The sequence below is a fragment of the Planococcus citri genome, chromosome 5 (genome assembly GCF_950023065.1).
Source record: "Planococcus citri chromosome 5, ihPlaCitr1.1, whole genome shotgun sequence".
Taxonomy (NCBI): Eukaryota; Metazoa; Arthropoda; class Insecta; order Hemiptera; family Pseudococcidae; genus Planococcus; species Planococcus citri.
The window spans coordinates 6,117,638-6,138,797 of NC_088681.1; the positions used below are offsets into that span (position 1 = coordinate 6,117,638).

A 21,160-nucleotide genomic window follows, 5' to 3' on the forward strand; every position below is an offset into this window, starting at 1 on the left:
TCACCACGTTGATTAACAGGTCAGCCAAAGTCGCAGATTTTACTTTCCAACATAAGACTAGCATGAAATTTTCTGAACTGAACAAAAGAGCATGCAAAAATTTACCACCAGCCAAAATTTCAAGCGCAAAATTGTGTATTTTTTGTGTTCTGGTGAACTTTTGAAAATGAAATTTGGGCTAAAAACGATGAAAAAAATCAATATTTTACCAAATTGACATACATAGTAAGCAGAAATTTAGGTAGGATACGCTCCATTTTCGACCTACCGAATTGAATGGAAAAATCGCATCAAATGAACTTGTAAATCCGAAATACACACAAAATTGGGTAAAATTGGCTTTTTGCTCAAAGTCAATTTTGAAAACTATACTGATTTGTTCAGAAAATCGCAAACATTCAAAAAAATAAATCGATCAATTCTGCAATCCACTGTGATTAGATTTTGATAACTTTTAAAAATAACGAAAAAAAAACGCCAAACATAAAATATGTATCTACTATCATGTATTTTTTCCCATATAAATTGAAGTACAAGACTGAATTTAAGAAATTAGTAAAGGTATAACACAAGTCCAGCTTTTTTCACGTTAAAAAAAAACAAAACACTGAAATTTAATTACATTTAGATGATAAGTGATGGGCGAGGGTGCTCTTAGAGCGGAATTTGCTTCCGCAATGGGCACACTCAAAATGCGGGCCCTCCACATGGGAGCGTTCGTGCTGTGCCTTACTCCCTTGCTGACTGAATTGTTTGTTGCATATGCGGCATTTGAAGGGTTTCTCTTGACTGTGTGTCCGTTGGTGCTGAGTAAGAACGCCTTTTTGAGTAAAACGTTTGCCACACGTTTGGCAAGAAAACGGTTCCACACCAGAATGTAGTCTCAGGTGTGCAACGAGAGAATTTTTATAGGAAAACTTTTTTCCGCATTCAGCACACACAAAACTATAGCTCCTTCCACGTGCACGCGTTCGTGTATCAATTTATGAGAATTGTACTGGAATCGTGCATCGCAAGTGCTGCATTTGTAGCGTTTCTCTTCACTATGGATCTGTTGGTGCCTAGTAAGATGGTCTATTCGAGCAAACCTTTTGCTACACGTTTGGCAACAAAACTGTTTCACATTGGAGTGTACTCTCAGATGTCTAATGAGATTATGTTTATAGGTAAACTTTTTCCCGCAAACAGCGCACTCAAAACAAGCTCCTTCCTCATGCCTGCGTTCGTGAGCCACTTTACTGTCATTGTACTTGAATTCTGCATCACAAATTCGGCATTTGAAGGGTTTCTTTTCACTATGTGCCATTTCATGCACAATTAAAGAGGTTTTATAAGCAAACTGTTTGTCACAGACTTGGCAGTGAAATGGCTTCGTATGTTGATGCTGGTGTCTTGTCCAATCACGTTTGCAGGAAAACTTTTTACTACAAACATCACAGTCGTAGGAGAATGAATGCCGAATCTGCACCTTTACCTACAGGAAAACAAGATCATATCGCAAATGACTCGTGATTTTCTTTTGAATAGTTGTGTTGCCAACAAGTTATGTCCTATAAAATACCGAAATGAAGCATACAGGTTGCATAAAAGTAACAAAATCCAAAAATGCACATTAGCACTTGAAATTCTGGCTGGTAAAGAATTCTTATTTCGTTTGCATGCTATTTCGATCAAGCGTTTGTTAAGTTCAAACAATTTCATGCAAATCCTATGGGATGAAAAGCAGATCTGTGTTTTTGGTTGATCTGTCAATCAATATGGCCGCCATTTTGATAGTGAAGCCAACATTTATTGGCAAGTTTGCTTCTAAATCTTCATTAGGATGTGTCCTTTGAGGAAAAAGTTTTCCAGAGAATCATCAGTGGGGGAGGGGGTGCAATTATTCCTATTGTCATATGCCGGACCAAGAAAGAGCATTTCGCAGTCAACTGTACCTGCCTACCTACCTATTACCTATATTTTTTTATGTAAGTTAGATGTCATTGCTCTCTGAAAGTCAGACAAATTATGAAATCTGATACTAGCGGTACTTTTATTTATTTATTTTATTTCAAGAGACAATTATAGCAACTTAGGCTAGGGGCTCTATGTTATATGACAAACTTAAGATTAGGGTAACATACATAAAAATAAGACACAATCAATACAGCAAGATGGGCTGCCTACCTAGGTTTTAATTGTTTTATCTAATTTTGTGGAGTGTAGAAATTTGATGATATCGTCTGCAGAAAGGAGGACCTGAAGTTGGTTGGAATTTAGGAGTCTGGAGCGTTCATTTTGGTAAGAGGGACAGTCTATTAGTAGATGAGCAATGTTTAGGGGGATGTTGCATTCTGTGCATGGTGGGGTAGGCTGTTTGAAAAAAAAATGAATTGGTGAGTAAGAAGAGTGTGGCCTGTACTGAATCGGGTGAGAAGAACCTCAGATCTATGCTGAAGTTGTTCAGAAGTTTTCCATAAAGATGTAGTGTTTTTGATGCTGATGTATAGTTTGTTTGAACTTGGGATTAGAGACCGCAAAGATTGAAACACTTCATGCATTAGCGTTTTGGAATTGGAATGGAGCTTTTAGTCCGGCATATGACAATAGGAGTAATTGCACCCCCCCCCCGCCGATCCTCCGGGACAACATTTTTCTTAAAGGAGACATCCTAAGGAACATTTTAATGCAAAGTTGCCAAAAAAAAAGTTGGCCTTACTTACAAAATGGCGGCCATTTTGATTTTCAGGTCAGCCGAAATCGCAGATTTTGCGTTTTAACATAGGACTTGCACAAACTTTTTCAAACTTTACAAAGGTAGATCGAAAGATCATGCAAAAATTTATCACCTGTCCAAATTTCAAGTGCTAAAGTGCGTTTTTCGATTTTTGGTGAATTTTTGAAAATCGAATTTAGGCCAAAAATGAGGGAAAAAATCAAAATTTTACCAAATTGACCAAGAAAGCTGAAATTTGGGATATACCCTATTTTCGACATGCCAAATCGATTGGAAACGGTTTCAACCCGTTTTGAGCAGTTCTGGAGCCTCCAGCAGATTTTTGAAACTCGAAATTCCCACAAAATTCCATCAAATTGGAGTTGTAAAGCTAAAATTCATTCTGCAAACTAATTTCAATACGCTACGAAGTACTGCAGGTGAATTTCAAGTTGTTTTGGAGCCTCCAGCAACTTTTTGAAAATTCTTGAAGCCTCCAGCAGATTTTTGAAACTTTAAATTTTCACAAAATTTCATCAAATAGAGATGGAAAGCTGACATTTACTCTACACTCCAATTTGAACACCCTCTGAAAACGACTTCTGGTGGATTTCAAGTCATTTTAGAGCCTCCAGCGACTTTTTTGAAAATTACTGGAGCCTCCAGTAGATTTTTGAAACTTGAAATTTCCCCAACATTAATTTATCAAATGGAGTTGGCAAGCTGAAATTTACTTCGCAGACTACATGGTGGTTTCAAATGGTTTTAAAGCTTCCAGCTACTTTTAGGAAATTTCAATTTTCCAAAAAAACGTCATACAACCTTTCAAAAAGTTGCTGGAGGCTTTAAAACGACTTGGGGGTGCAATTACTCCTATTGTCATATGCCGGACTATTTAGGTCAGATAGAGGGATTGGAGTGTTGGCAAGGAGGAGATGGAGGCGTGCTTGTTCAGCTATTTCATCTGCAAACTCATTACCATGAATCTGGGAGTGTGAAGGTATACATCATAGTATGGGCGTGCTGTTTTGGAAGAGTTGGAAGAGTTCAATAATTTCAAGTGATATAGGATGTGAGGTACCTTATGTACTTTGACCTACGGTTTTTTATTGATAAAACAGCTGATAGTGAGTCAGTAAAAATTATACCTTAATTTAAAGAAAAATCAAGGGAATATGTTATTGCAGATTTAATTATTGCATATAATTCAGCAGTGAGAATGGTGCAAAGGGATGCGAAAGCAATGGGATTAGAGATATCGCCATGAATGATAACATATCCACTATCTAGTGAATTGTTAAGTTTTTGAGCCATCCGTATATATTTGTATGTGATTGTATTCTCAATTATGTACTTGTCAAGAAGGAGAAGAAAATGTCTTTCGAGTATGGTGGACTGGTGGAGTTGATGTGACTTTTATTAAATTCTGTCAAAGGTAGGTCAACGATAGGGTTAAAAAATTGCCAAGGTGGGGTAGGGTTCACTAGCAAATGATGTATTTTGGTGTAATTTTCTTCTACTACTTGTTGAAGAAAAGATTGGAATTTTACAGATAGTGAATGCTCAGGAATTATGCATTCCAACTGGTAAGTTTTGAAAGAAGAGGAAAAGGCGAGGTTTGCGCCCCGTATCGAGAAATATTTTCCTAGTTATTTGGGATGATTGATGAGGTGGAAAGGGGACAAAAATTAACCATAAAATAACGCATGAACTTTAGAAAAATTGGCATTTCCACAAAGTCAGTTTGAAAACTTGACTAATTCGTCCAGAAGATGACAAAAATTCAAAAAAACGTGTCGACCGTCAAGTTGAGAGATTCTGTAACTCTCTCTGATTTGAAATTTGAATGTGATAACATCATTAAGTTGATAGAATTTGAAAAAATTGAACGCCAGGTCTGTAAGTTGAAGCACAAGTCGGGTATCAATAAGCAAGGCATTTTTAAAGATTGAAGTCAAGTTTTTTCAAATTGAAAAAAAATGGAAAACAAAAGTAAAACTTTGAATCTGTATACATTTAGATAGGTACCTAGTCAGTTATTGAAATTCAAGTACATTTAAATAATATGTGACTAACTAAGGTGCTCTTACAGCGGAATTTGTTGCCGCAATGGGCACACTCAAAAGGAGGGTCCTCCACATGGAAGCGTTCGTGCATATCCTTATTCCATTGCTGACTGAATTGTTTGTTGCATATGCGGCATTTGAAGGGTTTCTCTTCACTATGCGTCCATTGGTGCTTAATAAGACTGCATTTCAATGAAAAACGTTTGCTGCACTTTTGGCAAGAAAACGGTTTCTCACCGGAATGTACTCTCAGGTGTGTAATGAGACTCCATTTCCTGGATAACTTTTTTCCGCAAGCAGCACACTCAAAATAAGCTCTTTCCATATGCAGGCGTTCGTGCGCCAATTTAGTATCATTACGCTTGAATCCTTGGTTGCATATGCGACATTTGAAGGGTTTCTCTTTAGTATGCGTTCGTTGGTGCCTAGTAAGATGCGGTTTATTAGCAAAACTTTTGCTACACATTTGGCAAGAAAATGGTTTCACACCTGAATGTAGTCTCAGGTGTTCAATGAGAGAGTATTTTTGGGATACTTTTTTTCCGCATTCAGCGCACTCAAAACAAGCTCCTTTCACATGCACGCGTTCGTGCGCCAATTTAGTATCATTACGCTTGAATCGTGCGTCACAAATGCCGCATTTGAAGGGTTTCTCTTCAGTATGTGTCCGTTGGTGCTGAGTAAGACCATTTTTTTGAGCAAAACTTTTGCCACACGTTTGGCAAGAAAACGGTTTCACGCCGGAATGTATTCTCAGGTGTGCAATGAGCGAGTATTTTTGGGATACTTTTTTCCACATTCAGCGCACTCAAAACAAGCTCCTTCCGCATGCTTGCGTTCGTGCATCATTTTACTGTAATGGTACTTGAATTGTGCATCACAAATGCGGCATTTGAAGGGTTTCTCTACACTATGTGTCCGTTGGTGCTGAGTAAGATGCTGTTTTTGAGCAAAACTTTTGCTACATTTTTGGCAAGAAAACGGTTTCACATTGGAATGTACTCTCAGGTGTCTAATGAGATGATGTTTATAGGAAAATTTTTTCCCGCATTCAGCGCACTCAAAACCAGCTCCTTCATTATGCACGCGTTCGTGGGTCCATTTACTGTGATAGTGCTTAAATCGTGCGTCACAAAGGCGGCATTTGAAGGGTTTCTCTTCCGTATGCATCCATTGGTGTTGAGTAAGATTCTGTTTTAGAGCAAAACTTTTGCTACACGTTTGGCAAGAAAACGGTTTCACGCCGGAATGTATTCTCAGGTGTGCAATGAGACCATATTTGTGGGTCAACTTTTTTCCGCATTCAGCGCATTCAAAACAAGCTCCTTCCACATGCACGCGTTCGTGCACCACTTTACTGTGATTGTGCTTGAATCGTACGTCACAAATGCTGCATTTGAACGGTTTCTCTTCACTATGTGTCAATCCATGTCTAATAAAATGGCTTTTATTGGTAAACTGTTTGTCACACACTTGGCAGCAAAACGGCTTTCTATGTTCTTGTTGCTGGTGTCTTGTCCAATCACCTTTGTAGGAAAACATTGCACCACAAATATCGCAGCGATAGGGGAATAAATTCTGTATCCGTATCTCTACCTACAGGAAAACAAGATCGTATCGCAAATGACAGATTTTCTTTTGAATAACACTAGGCAACAATTTTTGACCTTTTTTTTGTTTTCGGGTTGAAAATGGGCTTAATCGATAGTTTAGACCCTAAAACAAAAAACAGAGTGGGGTTTTTCAATTTGAGTTGTTTTTGTGGTCAGGAGAGATGATCAAAGTTGCAAAAATGGCCGTTTTTGCCCTATTTCACGAGTCTGTGGCGACATCAGTATCATGTTTCAAAAAAAACTAAGGTCATATTCGGATTCTACGCACTTTTTTAAGTAAACATCTTTACCGGATTTTTGATTTTCGAACATTCAAGCGCATACGGAAGATTTTTGTTTGTAACATATTTTAAAACTCGGAGCGCGCGACGCTGGCGTTACTCCACGATGTAATCGTGGCGCGGAACCATGTTCGCGCGGGCGAGGTTCTCGTGCAGTAAAAATTTCGTGTTACAAACGAAAATCTTCCGTATGCGCTTGAATGTTCGAAAATCAAAAATCCGGTAAAGATGTTTACTCAAAAAAGTGCGTAGAATCCGAATATGACCTTGGTTTTTTTTGAAACATGATACTGATGTCGCCACAGACTCGTGAAATAGGGCAAAAACGGCCATTTTTGCAACTTTGATCATCTCTCCTGACTACAAAAACAACTCAAATTGAAAAACCTCACTCTGTTTTTTGTTTTAGGGTTTAAACTATCGATTAAGCCCATTTTCGACCCGAATACAAATATGCCGTTGCCTAGTGTAATTGTGTTACTAATATAGTCATGCTGCATAAATATCAAAATGAAGCATTAGGAGGAAAAAAAAACATTTTCCACGCACCCAAAAAAAGTTGTATGCCGATATTACAATAATTATAGGTACAGAAGTTGAATGTTCAGTGGTGTAGGCCGAGGAAAATCTACCGTAGAATAACGGATAGTTTCCCAAAAACTACCAAAAACCTCCTACCGCTTCAAGTTGTTTGGTAGTACCGAAACTACCGGATAAAAAAACTACCAACCGGTCCTACTATTTTCATCGATTTTTACCAAAAATGAACGCAAAAACTGAAAACTTGACCAATTCGTCCAGAAGATGACAAAAATTCAAAAAAAACGAGTCAACCATCAAGTTGGTAGATTCTGTAATTCACTCTGATTTAAAATTTGAATGTGATAACTTCATTAAGTTGATAGAATTTGAAAAAATTAAACGCCAGGTACATATATATGTAAGTTGAAGCTCAAGTCGGGTATCAATAAGTGAAGCATTTCCACGCCAATCTCTAAGAATAAACTGAATTCAAGAAATCAGTAAAGTTTGAAGTCAAGTTTTTTTAAATTGAAAAAAAAAATGGAAAACAAACGTAAAACTTCGAATCTGTACACATTTAGATAGGTATATCCCGTCAATTATTGAAATTTAAGTGCATTTATATAAATGTGATTGGCTAGGTTGCTCTTACGGCTGAATTTGCGGCCACAATGGGCACACTCAAAACGAGGGCCCTCCACATGGAAACGCTCATGTACTGCCTTACTCCCTTGGTGACTGAATTGTTGGTTGGGATATGCGGCACTTGAAGGGTTTCTCTTTACTATGCGTCCGTTGGTGCGAAGTAAGATGTTCTTTTTGAATGAAACGTTTGCTACACGATTGGCAAGAATACGGTTTCACACCAGAATGAAGTTTCTGGTGTCTAACGAGACCATGTTCATAGGGAAACCTTTTTCCGCAATCAGGGCACTCAAAAGAAGCTCCTTCCTTATGCACGTGTTCGTGCTTCAATCCATCGGAGTTGAACTGGAATCGTGACTCACAAATGCGGCATTTGTAGCGTTTCTTTTCTCTATGTGCCAATCGATGGGCAATTAAATCGCTTTCATTAGCGAACTGTTTGTCACAGAATTGGCAGTGAAATGGCTTCGTATGTTGATGCTGGTGTCTTATCCAAACAGAATACCCCCAAAAAAGTTTTATGTTTAATATTTCGTTCGGTCACGGTGAATAACAGGGGAGGGGGGGTCATTCCACGTCAATTGGACGAAGAAGTGGTAGATGGGTTCGGAGATTTTTTTGAAATTTTTCCTGTGGAAAGACCTTTCGAAGGGATGACCAATGGCGCAAATCGCAGCCCTCTAGCCCATTTTCAACGGCAGCCAGGGGGTGTCAAAATTTTCAGTGAACCTAAAATATCATCCATTTCAACAGTGGATAACTCGATAAATGCGATACCTACCTAAATGGAACTTTTTCCAATAGTTAGGGGTTTTGAAAGGCCTTTTGATGATATCATAAAAGTCAGTGTTGCCACTTTTTTTCGTACAAAAAATTAGCTCAAAAAGTTTCAAAACGTAGTTTTCATATCATTCCGACCCTCAAAAATTATGAAAAAAAAATATATTATGGACAACTGTTCATACTGAACAACATATTAAAAAAATTGGGATGGTAACTTGTCGCAAACTCGATTTTTGAAAATTAAAAGTTTGCGAAAAAATGTGATTTTTTGATCTAAAACACGAAAAAAAGTTTTGATTGGTAAACTTGACTCATTTGATCGCTATTTTTACGTACCTGTTGAAAAAGTTGAAAACCCCCTTTCACTCACATAATGTACACAATCTGTGAAAATTTCAACATTTGTCAACACCCCCCCCCTCCCTCCTACCTCCCTCCTACCTCAAAAAACAAAACTTTGAATTTTTGATGTTTAAGGGGCAGTTTCTCCGAAAGGGGAGGGGTGAGAGGTCAAACATTTGTATGGAGAGTTTTTACATCAAGAGTGACTTGTTGGACCACTTTTGACTCATTATGGATCAGAGGCCATTTCACCCATCTTATAGGGGAAGGCCCTTTAATAAAACGCGTCGACTAGCAAGTTGGAAGATTCTGTAATTCACTCTGATTTGAATGTGACAACTTCATTAAATTGATAGAATTCGAAAAGAATCAAACGCCAAACATAAAATACCAAGGTTCGTGCTTCAATTTATTAGCCCAGTCAAATAGCAGAAACAGAAAAAAATAGGTGAACCAAAACATTATTGCGATCAAAGGTTTTTTTGGTAAACATTGTCTAGGGTGGTATGCTGAACAACATACTAAAAGTCCCCGCCCCTACTCCACGAGCTAACCTCCCCCACAGTGGATCAAATCCCCCCAAAATCAGTTTTTCGTCAAGAACTCCTGAAATATTCAATTTTGAGTAAAATGAGCTCAGTGATCATTTCATCTCCTCTCCAATACCTATCAAATGAGATATCGACCAACTCCCTAGCCTCAAGGGGGGTGGCGCTACGGCCCCTCAAAGTGACGTGATTTCAATAATTATTACATTTTATGACTTGGGACTTGTAACCTGTTCTAATTGATAAAATGAAGTCAAACTTGGGGAATGGGATTCTTTTGGGAGCTAGAGTTGGCTTCTGGAGTGAGAGAGGGTCAACGTTGAAAATTACCGAAAGGTCATTTTTTGGAGGGGCATAACATGACCCCAAATGGATGAAAAGGGTCCAAAATCATACCATCGGATAGTACCCCATCTGTGATCAACATATTCAAATTTCAACTTCCTAGGTCATCCCCACTCCTTTTAAGATTGAAAAAACCGAAAATAGGGGCAAAATAAGGGGATTTTCACCTTAATTCCGCTTTAAATGGGGTGGGTATGACCTAGGAAGCTGAAATTTGGATATGTTGATCACAGATGGTTAGCTCGAGGAGTAGGGGCAGGGACTTTTAGTATGTTGTTCAGCATACCACCCTAGACAATATTCACCAAAAAAACCTTTGATCGCAATAATGTTTGGGTGAAATTGCATTTTGACTGGGCTATATTGTGATAGGTATGTATGTAGTACTTGAATCGTGCGTCACAAGTGCTGCTGCATTTGTAGCGTTCTAGAATACACAGAATTTAAGAAAATAATCAAGTTTTTTTCACATTGGAAAAAAAGAACAAAACAAAGAAAAACCAATTTGAATCTTTATACATTTAGAAAGGCAGGTACTCAATTATTGATATTTTATGTACATTTATATGATGGGCTAAGGAGCGCTTAAAAAGGAATCTGTTGCCGCAATGGGCACACTCAAAACGAGGTCCCTCCTCATGTATACGTTCGTGTGCTGCCCTACTGCGATCATGCTTGAATTGTTGGTTACATATGCGACATTTGAAGGGTTTCCCTTTACTATGCGTCTGATGGTGCTTAGCAAGATCGCTTCTATCAGAAAAACGTTTGCTACATGTTTGGCAAGAAAACGGTTTCTCACCGGAATGTACTCTCAGGTGTCTAATGAGAGACTGCTTTTGGGATAACATTTTTCCGCAAACAACGCACTCAACACCAACTCCTTCCACGTGCAGGCGTTCATGCTTCGATTTACTGCTTGGGTTGTTGAATCGTGCGTCACATGTGCTGCACTTGTAGCGTTTCTCTTCACTATGTGTCAATCCATGTGCAATAAAACGGTTTTTATAAGCAAACTGTTTGTTACAGACTTGGCAGTGAAACGGCTTCGAATGCTTCCGCTGATGTATTTTCCAATCACGTTGACAGGAGAACATTGCACCACAAATATCGCAGCAGTAGGATAATGAATTCCGTAACAGTACCTTAACCTACAGGATAAAAGATCATATCGCAAATGACACGTCGTCTTCTTTTGAATAATTGTGTTGCTAAGTAGCTATGCGACATGATTACAAAATGAAGCATACGCAGTGTTCGCAAAAATAACGAGTATGTATCCCCCCAAAAAGTCTCAAGTTTAATAGCCGGGCGAATGGCAATAGGAATAATTGCACCTGAACTCCCTCCGATTCATTGGAGCACATATTTTCTCAAAGGGGACATTCCAAGGAACAATTTAATGCAAAATTGCCACGATAGCATGTTGAAATTGGAGTGCAGAGTGAATTTTTCACAACTCAGTAAAACCCTAAAAGTGGTCTGGAATATTCAATGGAAATTACTAGAATCTTAAATAATACATCCCTACTGGTGTCATTCGAAACTGGCCCATTTTTCCCCAAAAAAGGTTGGTAGGAGCTAGAGCGCCAAAGATCATGTTTTTTTGGGAACCGTCCAAATGTTTGAAAATCCATATCTTTCCTCCAGGAGCACCTCCAGAGCTAAAAATTTGTTGTTGTTGTTGTTTATTTGATTACTGCAGAAAAATGAGAACAACGTTGGACTGACAAGAGAACCTAACTTGAGATGTCACACTCCGATTTGAACGGGACCACAATTTTAGGAAAGAGCATGGTCTAAAACCCCCAAAACCGAATTTTCAGCTGCCCAAGTTCATTTTTCGAATTTTGGCGAAGTTTTGAAAATCCAAAATTGACTATTTTGGTGATTTATGCTTTTTTTAAAAAGTACGTACTTGATCAGTAAAAATGTTCAAAATAAGTCCCAAAACTGATATTAACCCCCCAAATCCAAATTTCGCCATTTCCAGCCATTCTGGAGCCTCCAGCGCTATTTTTCAATTTTTCCAGAATTTTGAATTTGCTCCAGAGGGCGTGAATATGAAGTTTTATGTTGATGAAAATAATTAATCAAGTTTTTAAAAAAATAAAATCGCTCTCCTGTAAAATTTTAATTTTTTGAGATGTAACTGTATTAAGTACTCCCAAGGTTCGAATGCCGGACTGCTTAGCAGCTGAAAATTTGAAAATCGTCTATTCTCGGATAACTTGGTGTTTTGAATTTTTTTTTCCTCAAATGTTTCGCATAGAACTGTCATTTCTGAAACTGAGAAAGCATTTCGAAACACAGTGGTGCCAACTTTTTGTAAAGATTACTAACAAAGGAACCTCATGGGGTGTCCGCCTCCGATTTGAACGGGACCGCGATTTTTGGAAAGAGCATGTTCTAAAGCCCCCAAATCCAAATTTTCAGCTGTCCAAGTTCATTTTTCGATTTTTGGCGAATTTTTGAAAATCCAAAATTGACTATTTTGGTGAATTTATGCTTTTTTAAAAAAAAGTACGTACTTGATCAGTAAAAATGTTCAAAATAAGTCCTAAAACTGGTATTAACCCCCCAAATCCAAATTCCGCCATTTCCCGCTATTCTGGAGCCTCCAGCGCTATTTTTCAAATTCTCCAAAATTTTTAATTTGCTCCAGAAGGCGCGAATATGAAGTTGGGCAGCTAAAAATCGAGTTGTGCGTTATACTCGATCTGTTTAACGAGTTTATCCACATTTGAGTCGGTTTTGGGAGGGACACCTCAAGAGTGGGTTTTTTGACTAGCTTTTTTCATGATAAGAAATCCAAAAAATCAAAAATTTACCGTTTGTGAGGGAATTTTTTAAATTTGCGCGAATCGCTGTATTTTGTCTACAACAAACCCCCCGAGGCTGAGTTCCGCCATCTCCAGCCATTCTGGAGCCTCCAGCGCGATTTTTAAATTTCTCCAGAATTTTTTATTTGCTCCAGAAGGCGTGAATATGAAATTGGGCAGCTAAAAATCGAGTTGTGTGTTATACTCGACCTGTTTAACGAATTTATCCACACTTGAGCCAATTCTGGAGGGGACACCTCAAGAGTGGTTTTTTGACCAGCTTTTAAACATTCAAAAATCAAAAATTTCCCGTTTGTGATAAAATTTTTGAAATTTGCGCAGATCGCAGTATTTTGTCATGAACTAACCCCACCAGAGCAAATTTCGCCATTTCCAGCCATTTTGGAGCCTCCAGCACTATCTTTCAATTTCTCCAGAATTTTGAATTTGCTCCAGAAGGAGTGAATATGAAGTTGGTCAGCTAAAAATCGAGTTGTGTGTTATACTCGATCTGTTTAACGAATTTATCCACATTTGAGCCGATTCTGGAGGGGGCACCTCAAGAGTGGATATTATTATTATGAAAAAGGCATGTCAAAAAACCACTCTTGATGTGTCCCCTCCAGAATCGGCTCAAATGTGGATAAATTCGTTAAACAGGTCGAGTATAACACACAACTCGATTTTTAGCTGACCAACTTCTTATTCACTCCTTCTGGAGCAAATTCAAAATTCTGGAGAAATTGAAAGATAGTGCTGGAGGCTCCAAAATGGCTGGAAATGGCGAAACTTGGATTTGGGGGGTTAATATCAGTTTTAGGACTTATTTAAATTTTGGATATTCAAAAATTCGCCAAAAATCGAAAAATGAACTTGGGCAGCTGAAAATTTGGATTTGGGGGTTTTAGACCATGCTCTTTCAAAAAATCGCGGTCCCGTTCAAATCGGAGGCGGACACCTCAAGAGGTTCCCTTGTAGGGAATTTCAAAAAATTAGGATATGAAGCTAAAAACTCATCAAATTCAAAATGCTTTGTATTTTCAGAAATCAGCAATAATGACCAAAAATTGACATCACTGCGTTCTGAAATATTGACTTACTAGTTAGCTTGAAAAGTTATATTCGGTGTTTCGGCTCAACAAATGTGAAATATTTCAAAAGAAACAATTATCAAAACACGAATTCACTCGAAAATACCAGATTTGTAAATTTCCATTATTCCAATCCCTCAGTACAGCCCTAAAAGTGGTCTGGAGAGTATTCAGTGAAAATAGCTTGTAGATTTATGCGGAATCTTGAACAATACATAACTAAGCTATCTTTACACTTTTGTACCTGGGCCATTTTTCTCAAAAAAAAAAAAAAAAAAAAAAAGGTTGGTAGGAGCTAGAGCGAAAAAAAAAACGTGGAAACGACAAACGTCCCCTTTTCGAGGATCCATCTTTCCTCCAGGAGCACCTCCAGAACTAAATTTTTTCCGAGCAACTTTCAACTTCAGATACACGTCTTCACTAATTTTGATCAAAATCCTCTCACAATTTTTTTTTTCACCATCCACCGTAATGTAGTATATTGACGTACTAACCTTGTTTGAAACATTGCTGGAGTTTGGCGTTGGCTTTTTTACGCTTAGGAGATGTTTTTTCTGTTTTGCATATCGAGTAATCCGAACTTGACTGGAGTTTTCTTGAGTTTTTGAGCATCCTGCTCGCACCTCTGCGTTATTACGACTCTCATGCGACGTTTCTGAGGAAGGAATGGTAGAATTTGGAGATTGACTATCTTCGTTAGAATTTTCCGGTTCCGGAGGTGCTACTGAAAAATAAAAATTGGAATTAAAACGGAGGTAGGTAACTAATGGTACATACATCTTCTTTGGAGAAATAAAAAAATAATTTATTTTCAATAGAATTTTGTTTACCTATCAATTTGAAAATATTCGTAAGTGTTATACTCAATAGGCGAGTAGTCAAATTCCAAAAATAAAAAAGGTACCGAAAAATTAAATTGAAAAAAAAAAATGAAATCACGCGATGTATTCTTATTTTACACTCACCTTCTTCGAAATGTTGCGCAGGTGGATCCTCTGTACTGCAACGTCTCCTATTCGAATTTTCTGCAGAAGACGTAGTCAAAGGGCAGCGATTATTTTCAGTTACATTTCTGGAAGTTTCTGCGTTCGCTACTGAGAAAAAATACACGTATGAGCCCAAATAGTCCAGTCATTTTAGCAAAATTTTTAGTCGAACCTCAAAAAAATTTGGGGGCAAACTGAATTTCACATTATTTGTTCAGATTGGTCTCTAAAACAACTCAACAAAAGTTGCACCTCCTAACTTGACCGCTACCCCCACAAGAGGTCATTAACCTTTGCCGATACAGGTTTTTCGGCTGTATCGCCGAAATGAAGGGTCCGAGAGGAAAAATGTTCGAAGAAAATTGTTCTACGCCAAATTTCCTACCAGCATGACAAGTCCAGCTTTTCCCAAAATGGCGATTTCACCCTTACTAAGGAGGGGGTAAAGTTGTCAATTTTATGAAAATTGTTTTAAAAAATGAAAATCGGCAATTTAAAACGTGAACTCTATTCACGGTAGACTCAAAAATATTTTGACCAAAGTTGCACACTGCAACTTGTCTGCTACCCCCCCGCAAAAGGTCATTGACCTTTGTCAATCTACGTTCTGTAAGTACATTTCAAGTCGTTTCGGAGCCCCCAGCAGATATTTCAGTGCTCGAAATTTCCATAAAAATTTACTGAACAGAGTTGGAAATCCAAAATTGACTGTGTACTCCAATTTCTTCAATATGCCATCAAGTCGACTGCAAGTTGGTTCAAGTCATTTTGGAGCCTCAAGCGACCATTTGAAAATTACTAGAGCCTCCAACAGATTTTAGAAACTTAAAATTTCATTAAAGGCAGTTGGAAAGCAAAAATTCACTCTATAAATGTTTCAAAAATTTACTGGAGGTTCCAGTAATTTCTAAAAAGTCGCTGGATGCTCCGAAACGACTTGAAATGTACTTACAGTTGACTCCCTAGCGTATTGAAATTAGTTTACAGAATACATTTTAGCTTTCTAACTGTTTTTAATAAAATTTTATGGAAATTTCAAGTTTCAAAAATCTACTGGAGGCTCCAATAATTATCAAAAAGTCGCTGGTGGTCACAAAATGACTCAAACCCACCAGCAGTTGACTTAATAGCGTGTTTAAATTGGATTGCAGCGTGAATTTCCGCATTCTAACTTCATTTGATGAAATTTTGTGGAAATTTCAAGTTTCAAAAATGTTCTGGAGGCTCCAGAACTGCTCAAAACGGTTTGAAATTGTTTCCAATCGATTTGGCTAGTCGAAAATAAGGTTTGTACCAAATTTCAGGTTTACAGCTCAATTTGGTAAAATTTTGATTTTTTTTCTCATTTTTGACCTAAACTTGATTTTTAAAAATTCACCAAAAATCGAAAAATATATTTCAACTGAACTGGTCATGCTTATAGGAAATTTGACGTAGAATAATTTCAGTTCAATCACTTTTTTCCCTCCGACCCTTCATTTCGGCGATATAGCCGAAAAACGTAGATTGACAAAGGTCAATGACCTTTTGCGGGGGTAGCAGACAAGTTGCAGTGCGCAACTTTGGTCAAAATATTTTTGAGTCTACCGTGAATCGAGTTCACGTTTTAAATTGCCGATTTTCATTTTTTAAAACAATTTTCATAAAATTGACAACTTTACCCCCTCCTCAGTAAGGGTGAAATCGCCATTTTGGGAAAAGCTGGACTTGTCATGCTGATAGGAAATTTGGCGTAGAACACTTTTCTTCCAACATTTTTCCTCTCGGACCCTTCATTTTGGCGATACAGCCGAAAACCTGTATGGGCAAAGGTTAATGACCTCTTGCGGGGGAGCGGTCAAGTTGGGAGGTGCAACTTTTGATGGGTTGTTTTAGAGACCAATCTGAACAAATAATGTGAAATTCAGCTTGCCCCTAATTTTTTTGAGATTCGACTAAAAATTTTGCTGAAATGACTGGACTACAAAAGTGTGCTTATTCTCATGAAATGATAATACTTCTAAATGAATTTTTTTTACTCACCTTCGTTTGAAAATTGTTCAAGTTTTGCCACCGCATTATGAAGACCGTCGGTAGATAGTTCTGGGGGAGAAATTGTCGAATTCACATGGTGATTTTCTTCGGCAACCCTTTCGGCAGGTTCATCGAATTCGAGCATAACTGAAAATCCACAAGTACTGACATTTATTAACTCGGCATTGTTTCATCTTCTCTTATAGTACGGTATATGACAATAGGAATAATTGCTCCTCCTGCCTTCCAGTCCTCTGGGACAACTTTTCTCTTAAATGGGACATCCTAAGGAACATTTTGAAGCATACCTACTAGCCAAAATTTCAATAGCCGAAGCGCATTTTACGATTTACGATGAATTTTGGAAAAATCGATGGAGGCTCCAAAAATATGCGAAATTTACCTTTGGTTAACCGCTTGTGATAAAATGTTGTGGAAATTTCAAGTTTCAAAAATCTGCTGGAGGCTCCAGAACTGCTCAAAATGGTTTGAAATCGTTTCCAATCGATTCGGTAGATCGAAAATAGGGTATATGCCATATAATTTAAGCTTTCTAGGTCAATTTAGTGAAATTTCAATTTTTTTCTCAGTTTCGGCTTAAATCTGATCTTTTTAAAATTCACCAAAAATTGAAAAATGCACTTTCGCACATGGAATTTTGGCTGGTGATGAGTTTTTGCATGCTCTTTCAATCTATCTGTATCCAGCTCAAAAAATTCGAAAATAGCTTCAATTTTGTGAATAAGTCCTACCCTTATTTATCTTTTTTTTTTTTTTGGCAATTTTGCTTTAAAATATCCCTCAGCATGACCCCACATTTTCCACAAACAACGTAAATACTAACCTTCTTCGGTAAATAGTTCTGGTTTTACTTCTACTTTCTGAGGATCGTCGATCGATATAGCTAGGGAAGCCATACTCGTATCCGTAGAGTAACCATCTGCATCTGAAAAACATACATCGTTTAAAGTTGTTTATTTTCTCCAATAAGAAAGTACATATTCACTGAACCTTATTTTGCTAGTCTGTATTGAATTAAATAGCAAATGAGCTATCTATTTTCTCTCTTCATTATCCAACCAAAAAAAAGAAAAAAAAAATGAAAAAATTTCAGAAGGATTAGATATTGTTGAACACTATAAAAGTTGAATACGAAAATGGCGAAAAATTTCTATAATGCTTGCCCCATAAGTTGCTAGTTTACTTATTCTAAAGTATATACATGAACATGATTATATTGTTCTGAACTAATACTAAATTATCATCTACTGACCTTTTACAGAACGCTGATCAGTTCGTGCTTTCGTATTACAAAGATTGTGCCTCGAATTTTCTGAGGAAGCGTTAATCGATGAAGTCGAGTTTTGATTACTTTTCGTAACATTTCCGGCAGTATTTGCTCGTGTAACTAAAAAATAAAAAAATAATTATAAAAAAGAACAGGAAACCAAAATAGAAATAAACGAATATATTTTTTTTTCACTGAAAACAACGAAACATTTAAAAGAAAAATATAAGTAATAAGAACTACGATGGTACTAACCGAAGCACTCATCAACCTGTTGCTTGATTTCATTTTTAAAGTTGGCAAAAGTATCTTCGAGACGAGAACATCGTATTTTCAATCTGAAAATTTCGGATCGAAAATTTTTCGTCAACAGTTGACACTTCCCAAGTTTCAAGTTTTTCTTCGTCGTCAATTTCGCTGCCTTAGGAGGAACGGTGTCATGATTATTCGTAATATCTCTAAATTTCCTGCAGAATTGTTTACCAGGAGCATCGGCAGTGGTAGTGTTTTCTAAACCAAAACAAAAATTATCAAATTATATCGTGGTTACTGGTTATCGAAGACGATGAGTATGATAATAAATAATGTAAGTAGATATTTTACTTTCGAAGTCCGAGCTGCAGATCGTATTTTGCGATGTGTTTATATTCGACCTTGGCATTGAAAAACTATTCACAATCGAAGGCGTGAAGTTGTGTTTCACTTTTGGTGGTAACGTTGGAACACTTGTCGGCATCAATACTCTACGTTGCATCGTGATTTGGTAGTCTTCGGGTTTGAAATGCCCATCACAAAGGCGAAAATGTGGTTTTATTTTATCTAAATTTATATCACAAAACTTCGCCCACTGCTGTCGAATATCAGCATTAATCGGGAAACTGGAATTAAAAAATTGAAGCTAATTAGAATGACAATCAATGTTACATGATGGTGCACTGTGCATGGGTACACAAATTACTGTTTACTTACCTAAAAAATTCGTACGCTGAGACATGTCCACATGCGACGCACAAGTCTTCATTTTTTGTAAACTGCTCATCAGTTTCAGCTTGAATTTCGTAAGGCTCGTCACTATTAAAATAAAAGATGTATTGTTTCAACAACAAATTAGAGAAAATTGTTGAAAGGCGGTGGTTTTTTAAACGACTTGACTTACTTTTCTTGATCAGGCTGATACGCATCATTTTCAATCTTACAGGAGATATTACTTTTGAACTGGTTTGAGGTAACTTGATCACTTGAAGTTCCAAGCTCGCCCTGCTGGGATTTCTCTTCAGGAAAACTATTAGATAAATCCATATTGTTGACACATGCGTCAGTAAAATTATTTACGGGTTTTCATCACAAACGTCTACACCATTTATCGAATTCCTCGTTTAAATTAAAAAGCATGAAAAATACTGAACTTTGAACTGAAGTTAGCCGGGTTATCAACAAATTTATCATTATCAATAACAACTTGTTGAACTTGTTATCATTTTTGAAATTGAATGCAAGTGTTTTTAGCGTGACTGTTGGCAACGTGGTATGGTTACGGTTACAGTTACGGATTTCTACAAGAAATTAAAATTAGGCCCATTTTTTGTGATTTTGAATTTTGATTTAATTATTTAATGCTCCGTTCCGTTAAGGAAAATTCATTGTTACAAAACTAAACTCTACTAATTTGAATCTCAAATCGGCTATCAAGAGACCGGTTCATGGTGTGATATTTTCGGTTTTAATAAGCGTACGGGTACAGCGTGAATTTAACTAATATTTCCTAGTCGAAGCGTTTTTTCTTTCGTTGTGTGAGGGTTCACCGGGTTCACCGGGACAACTTTTGCATAGAAAAACAATGTTTAGACACCCACTATATTCACACAACACTCGTACGCGAACGGGTCTACCCAGGAGCGAGCCAGAGCCAGAGTCTGAAATAGCCGGATTTTTTGAGGAGCTAGAGGCAGAGCCAAATAAATGAAAGTGCAGAAAAACATCAAGAGCTCTCTTGCAAAAGAGTTCCTTATTTTACTCAAGAGAGCCATCATCATAAGGAGTCTTTAACCTGGAAAGAGCCAGAGCCAAGTGGGAGCCCACAAAATTTTTCAGGCTCTTTGGCTCCCAAAAAGTAGAAAAAAAGGGGGAAAATGCGCACAATTTTATTAAAAATTCAACTTTCAACTCACATTTGTGAAGAAAATGAAAAATTTCTACGTTTGTTTTCTCATTGAGAAATAAAATGAAAATAAACGCAGTAGGTACGTATATTTTCATTTGTTTCATCGTTTTTCACGAATTTTAGCCAATTTTAAATTCTAATTTAAAGAGCCAAGAGCCAGAGCTGGAGCTGGAGTGGGAGCCCAGAAATTGGCAGAGGGAGCTGAGAGTCAAAGAGCGAAGTCAGAAAGAATTGAGGAGCGAGCAAGGAGCCAAAGAGCTCATGTAAAGAAAAAGAGCCAAGAGCCAAGAGCGAGCCAGAGCTATATAAAACTTGCGGGGAGCTGAGCCAGAGCCAAGAGCAGGAGCCCTGAAATCAAGGCTCTTCCATCCCTGCAACTGAAGTCTGACACAATGCATCTCCACAGCATTTACTTTGAAATTTGAATTATTCATAACTCATCAAAAAGCATCTACCTATACCTATATAGACAAGACAGTCCGGCATATGACAATAATAGGAGTAATTGCACCCCCCCCCCCCGCCGATCCTTCAGGACAACTTTTTTCTTAAACGGGACATCCTAACTCCTAAGGAACATTTTCAAGCAAACTTGCCCAAAAAAAAGTTGCCCTCACTTACAAAATGGCGGCCATTTTGATTGACAGGTCACCCGAAATCGCAGATTTTGCGTTTCAACATAGTACTTGCATGAACTTTTTCAAACTTTACAAAGGTAGATCGAAAGATCATGCAAAAATTTATCACCTGTCAAAATTTCAAGTGCTAAAGTGGGTTTTTCGATTTTTGGTGAATTTTTGAAAATCCAATTTAGGCCAAAAATGAGGGAAAAAATCAAAATTTTACCAAATTGACCAAGAAAGCTGAAATTTGAAATATAATATACCCTATTTTTGACATGCCAAATCGATTGGAAACGGTTTCAACCCGTTTTGAGCAGTTCTGGAGCCTCCAGAAGA

The 21,160-nt window shown here is 37.5% G+C and overlaps 2 protein-coding genes across 9 annotated transcripts in view; both read right to left on the bottom strand.

Moving 5' to 3' along the window:
* LOC135849099 (zinc finger protein 300-like) overlaps positions 1–19,876 on the bottom strand; it is a 29,091-nt gene extending 9,215 nt beyond the window's left edge. The window contains exons 1-10 of one of the 8 annotated variants that reach the window (XM_065369307.1): positions 19,197–19,601; positions 19,010–19,111; positions 18,644–18,918; positions 18,296–18,550; positions 18,026–18,160; positions 17,597–17,698; positions 16,762–16,899; positions 14,719–14,847; positions 14,248–14,477; positions 652–1,474 (exon numbers count right to left, since the gene is read on the bottom strand). In XM_065369307.1, coding sequence (XP_065225379.1) covers positions 884–1,474; positions 14,248–14,477; positions 14,719–14,847; positions 16,762–16,899; positions 17,597–17,698; positions 18,026–18,160; positions 18,296–18,550; positions 18,644–18,918; positions 19,010–19,111; positions 19,197–19,339 — 2,100 coding nt within the window. In that variant the 5' untranslated portion in view covers positions 19,340–19,601 and the 3' untranslated portion in view covers positions 652–883. Of the gene's footprint in view, positions 1–651; positions 1,475–5,514; positions 6,358–10,339; positions 10,992–14,247; positions 14,478–14,718; positions 14,848–16,761; positions 16,900–17,596; positions 17,699–18,025; positions 18,161–18,295; positions 18,551–18,643; positions 18,919–19,009; positions 19,112–19,196 lie in introns of those variants that run through there. The other 7 variants (XM_065369305.1, XM_065369306.1, XM_065369308.1 and 4 more) reach the window with 7 other exon arrangements.
* LOC135849100 (gastrula zinc finger protein XlCGF71.1-like) lies at positions 3,215–5,560 on the bottom strand. The gene has a single exon (XM_065369309.1). It carries the CDS (start codon positions 5,558–5,560, stop codon positions 4,742–4,744), a length of 819 nt encoding a protein of 272 aa, XP_065225381.1. The 3' UTR covers positions 3,215–4,741.
* Positions 19,877–21,160: the final 1,284 nt, after the last annotated feature.

Excerpts from the sequence above, each read along its gene's own strand:
- LOC135849100 (XM_065369309.1), bottom strand. The coding sequence starts at position 5,560 with ATGTGGAAAAAAGTATCCCAAAAATACTCGCTCATTGCACACCTGAGA.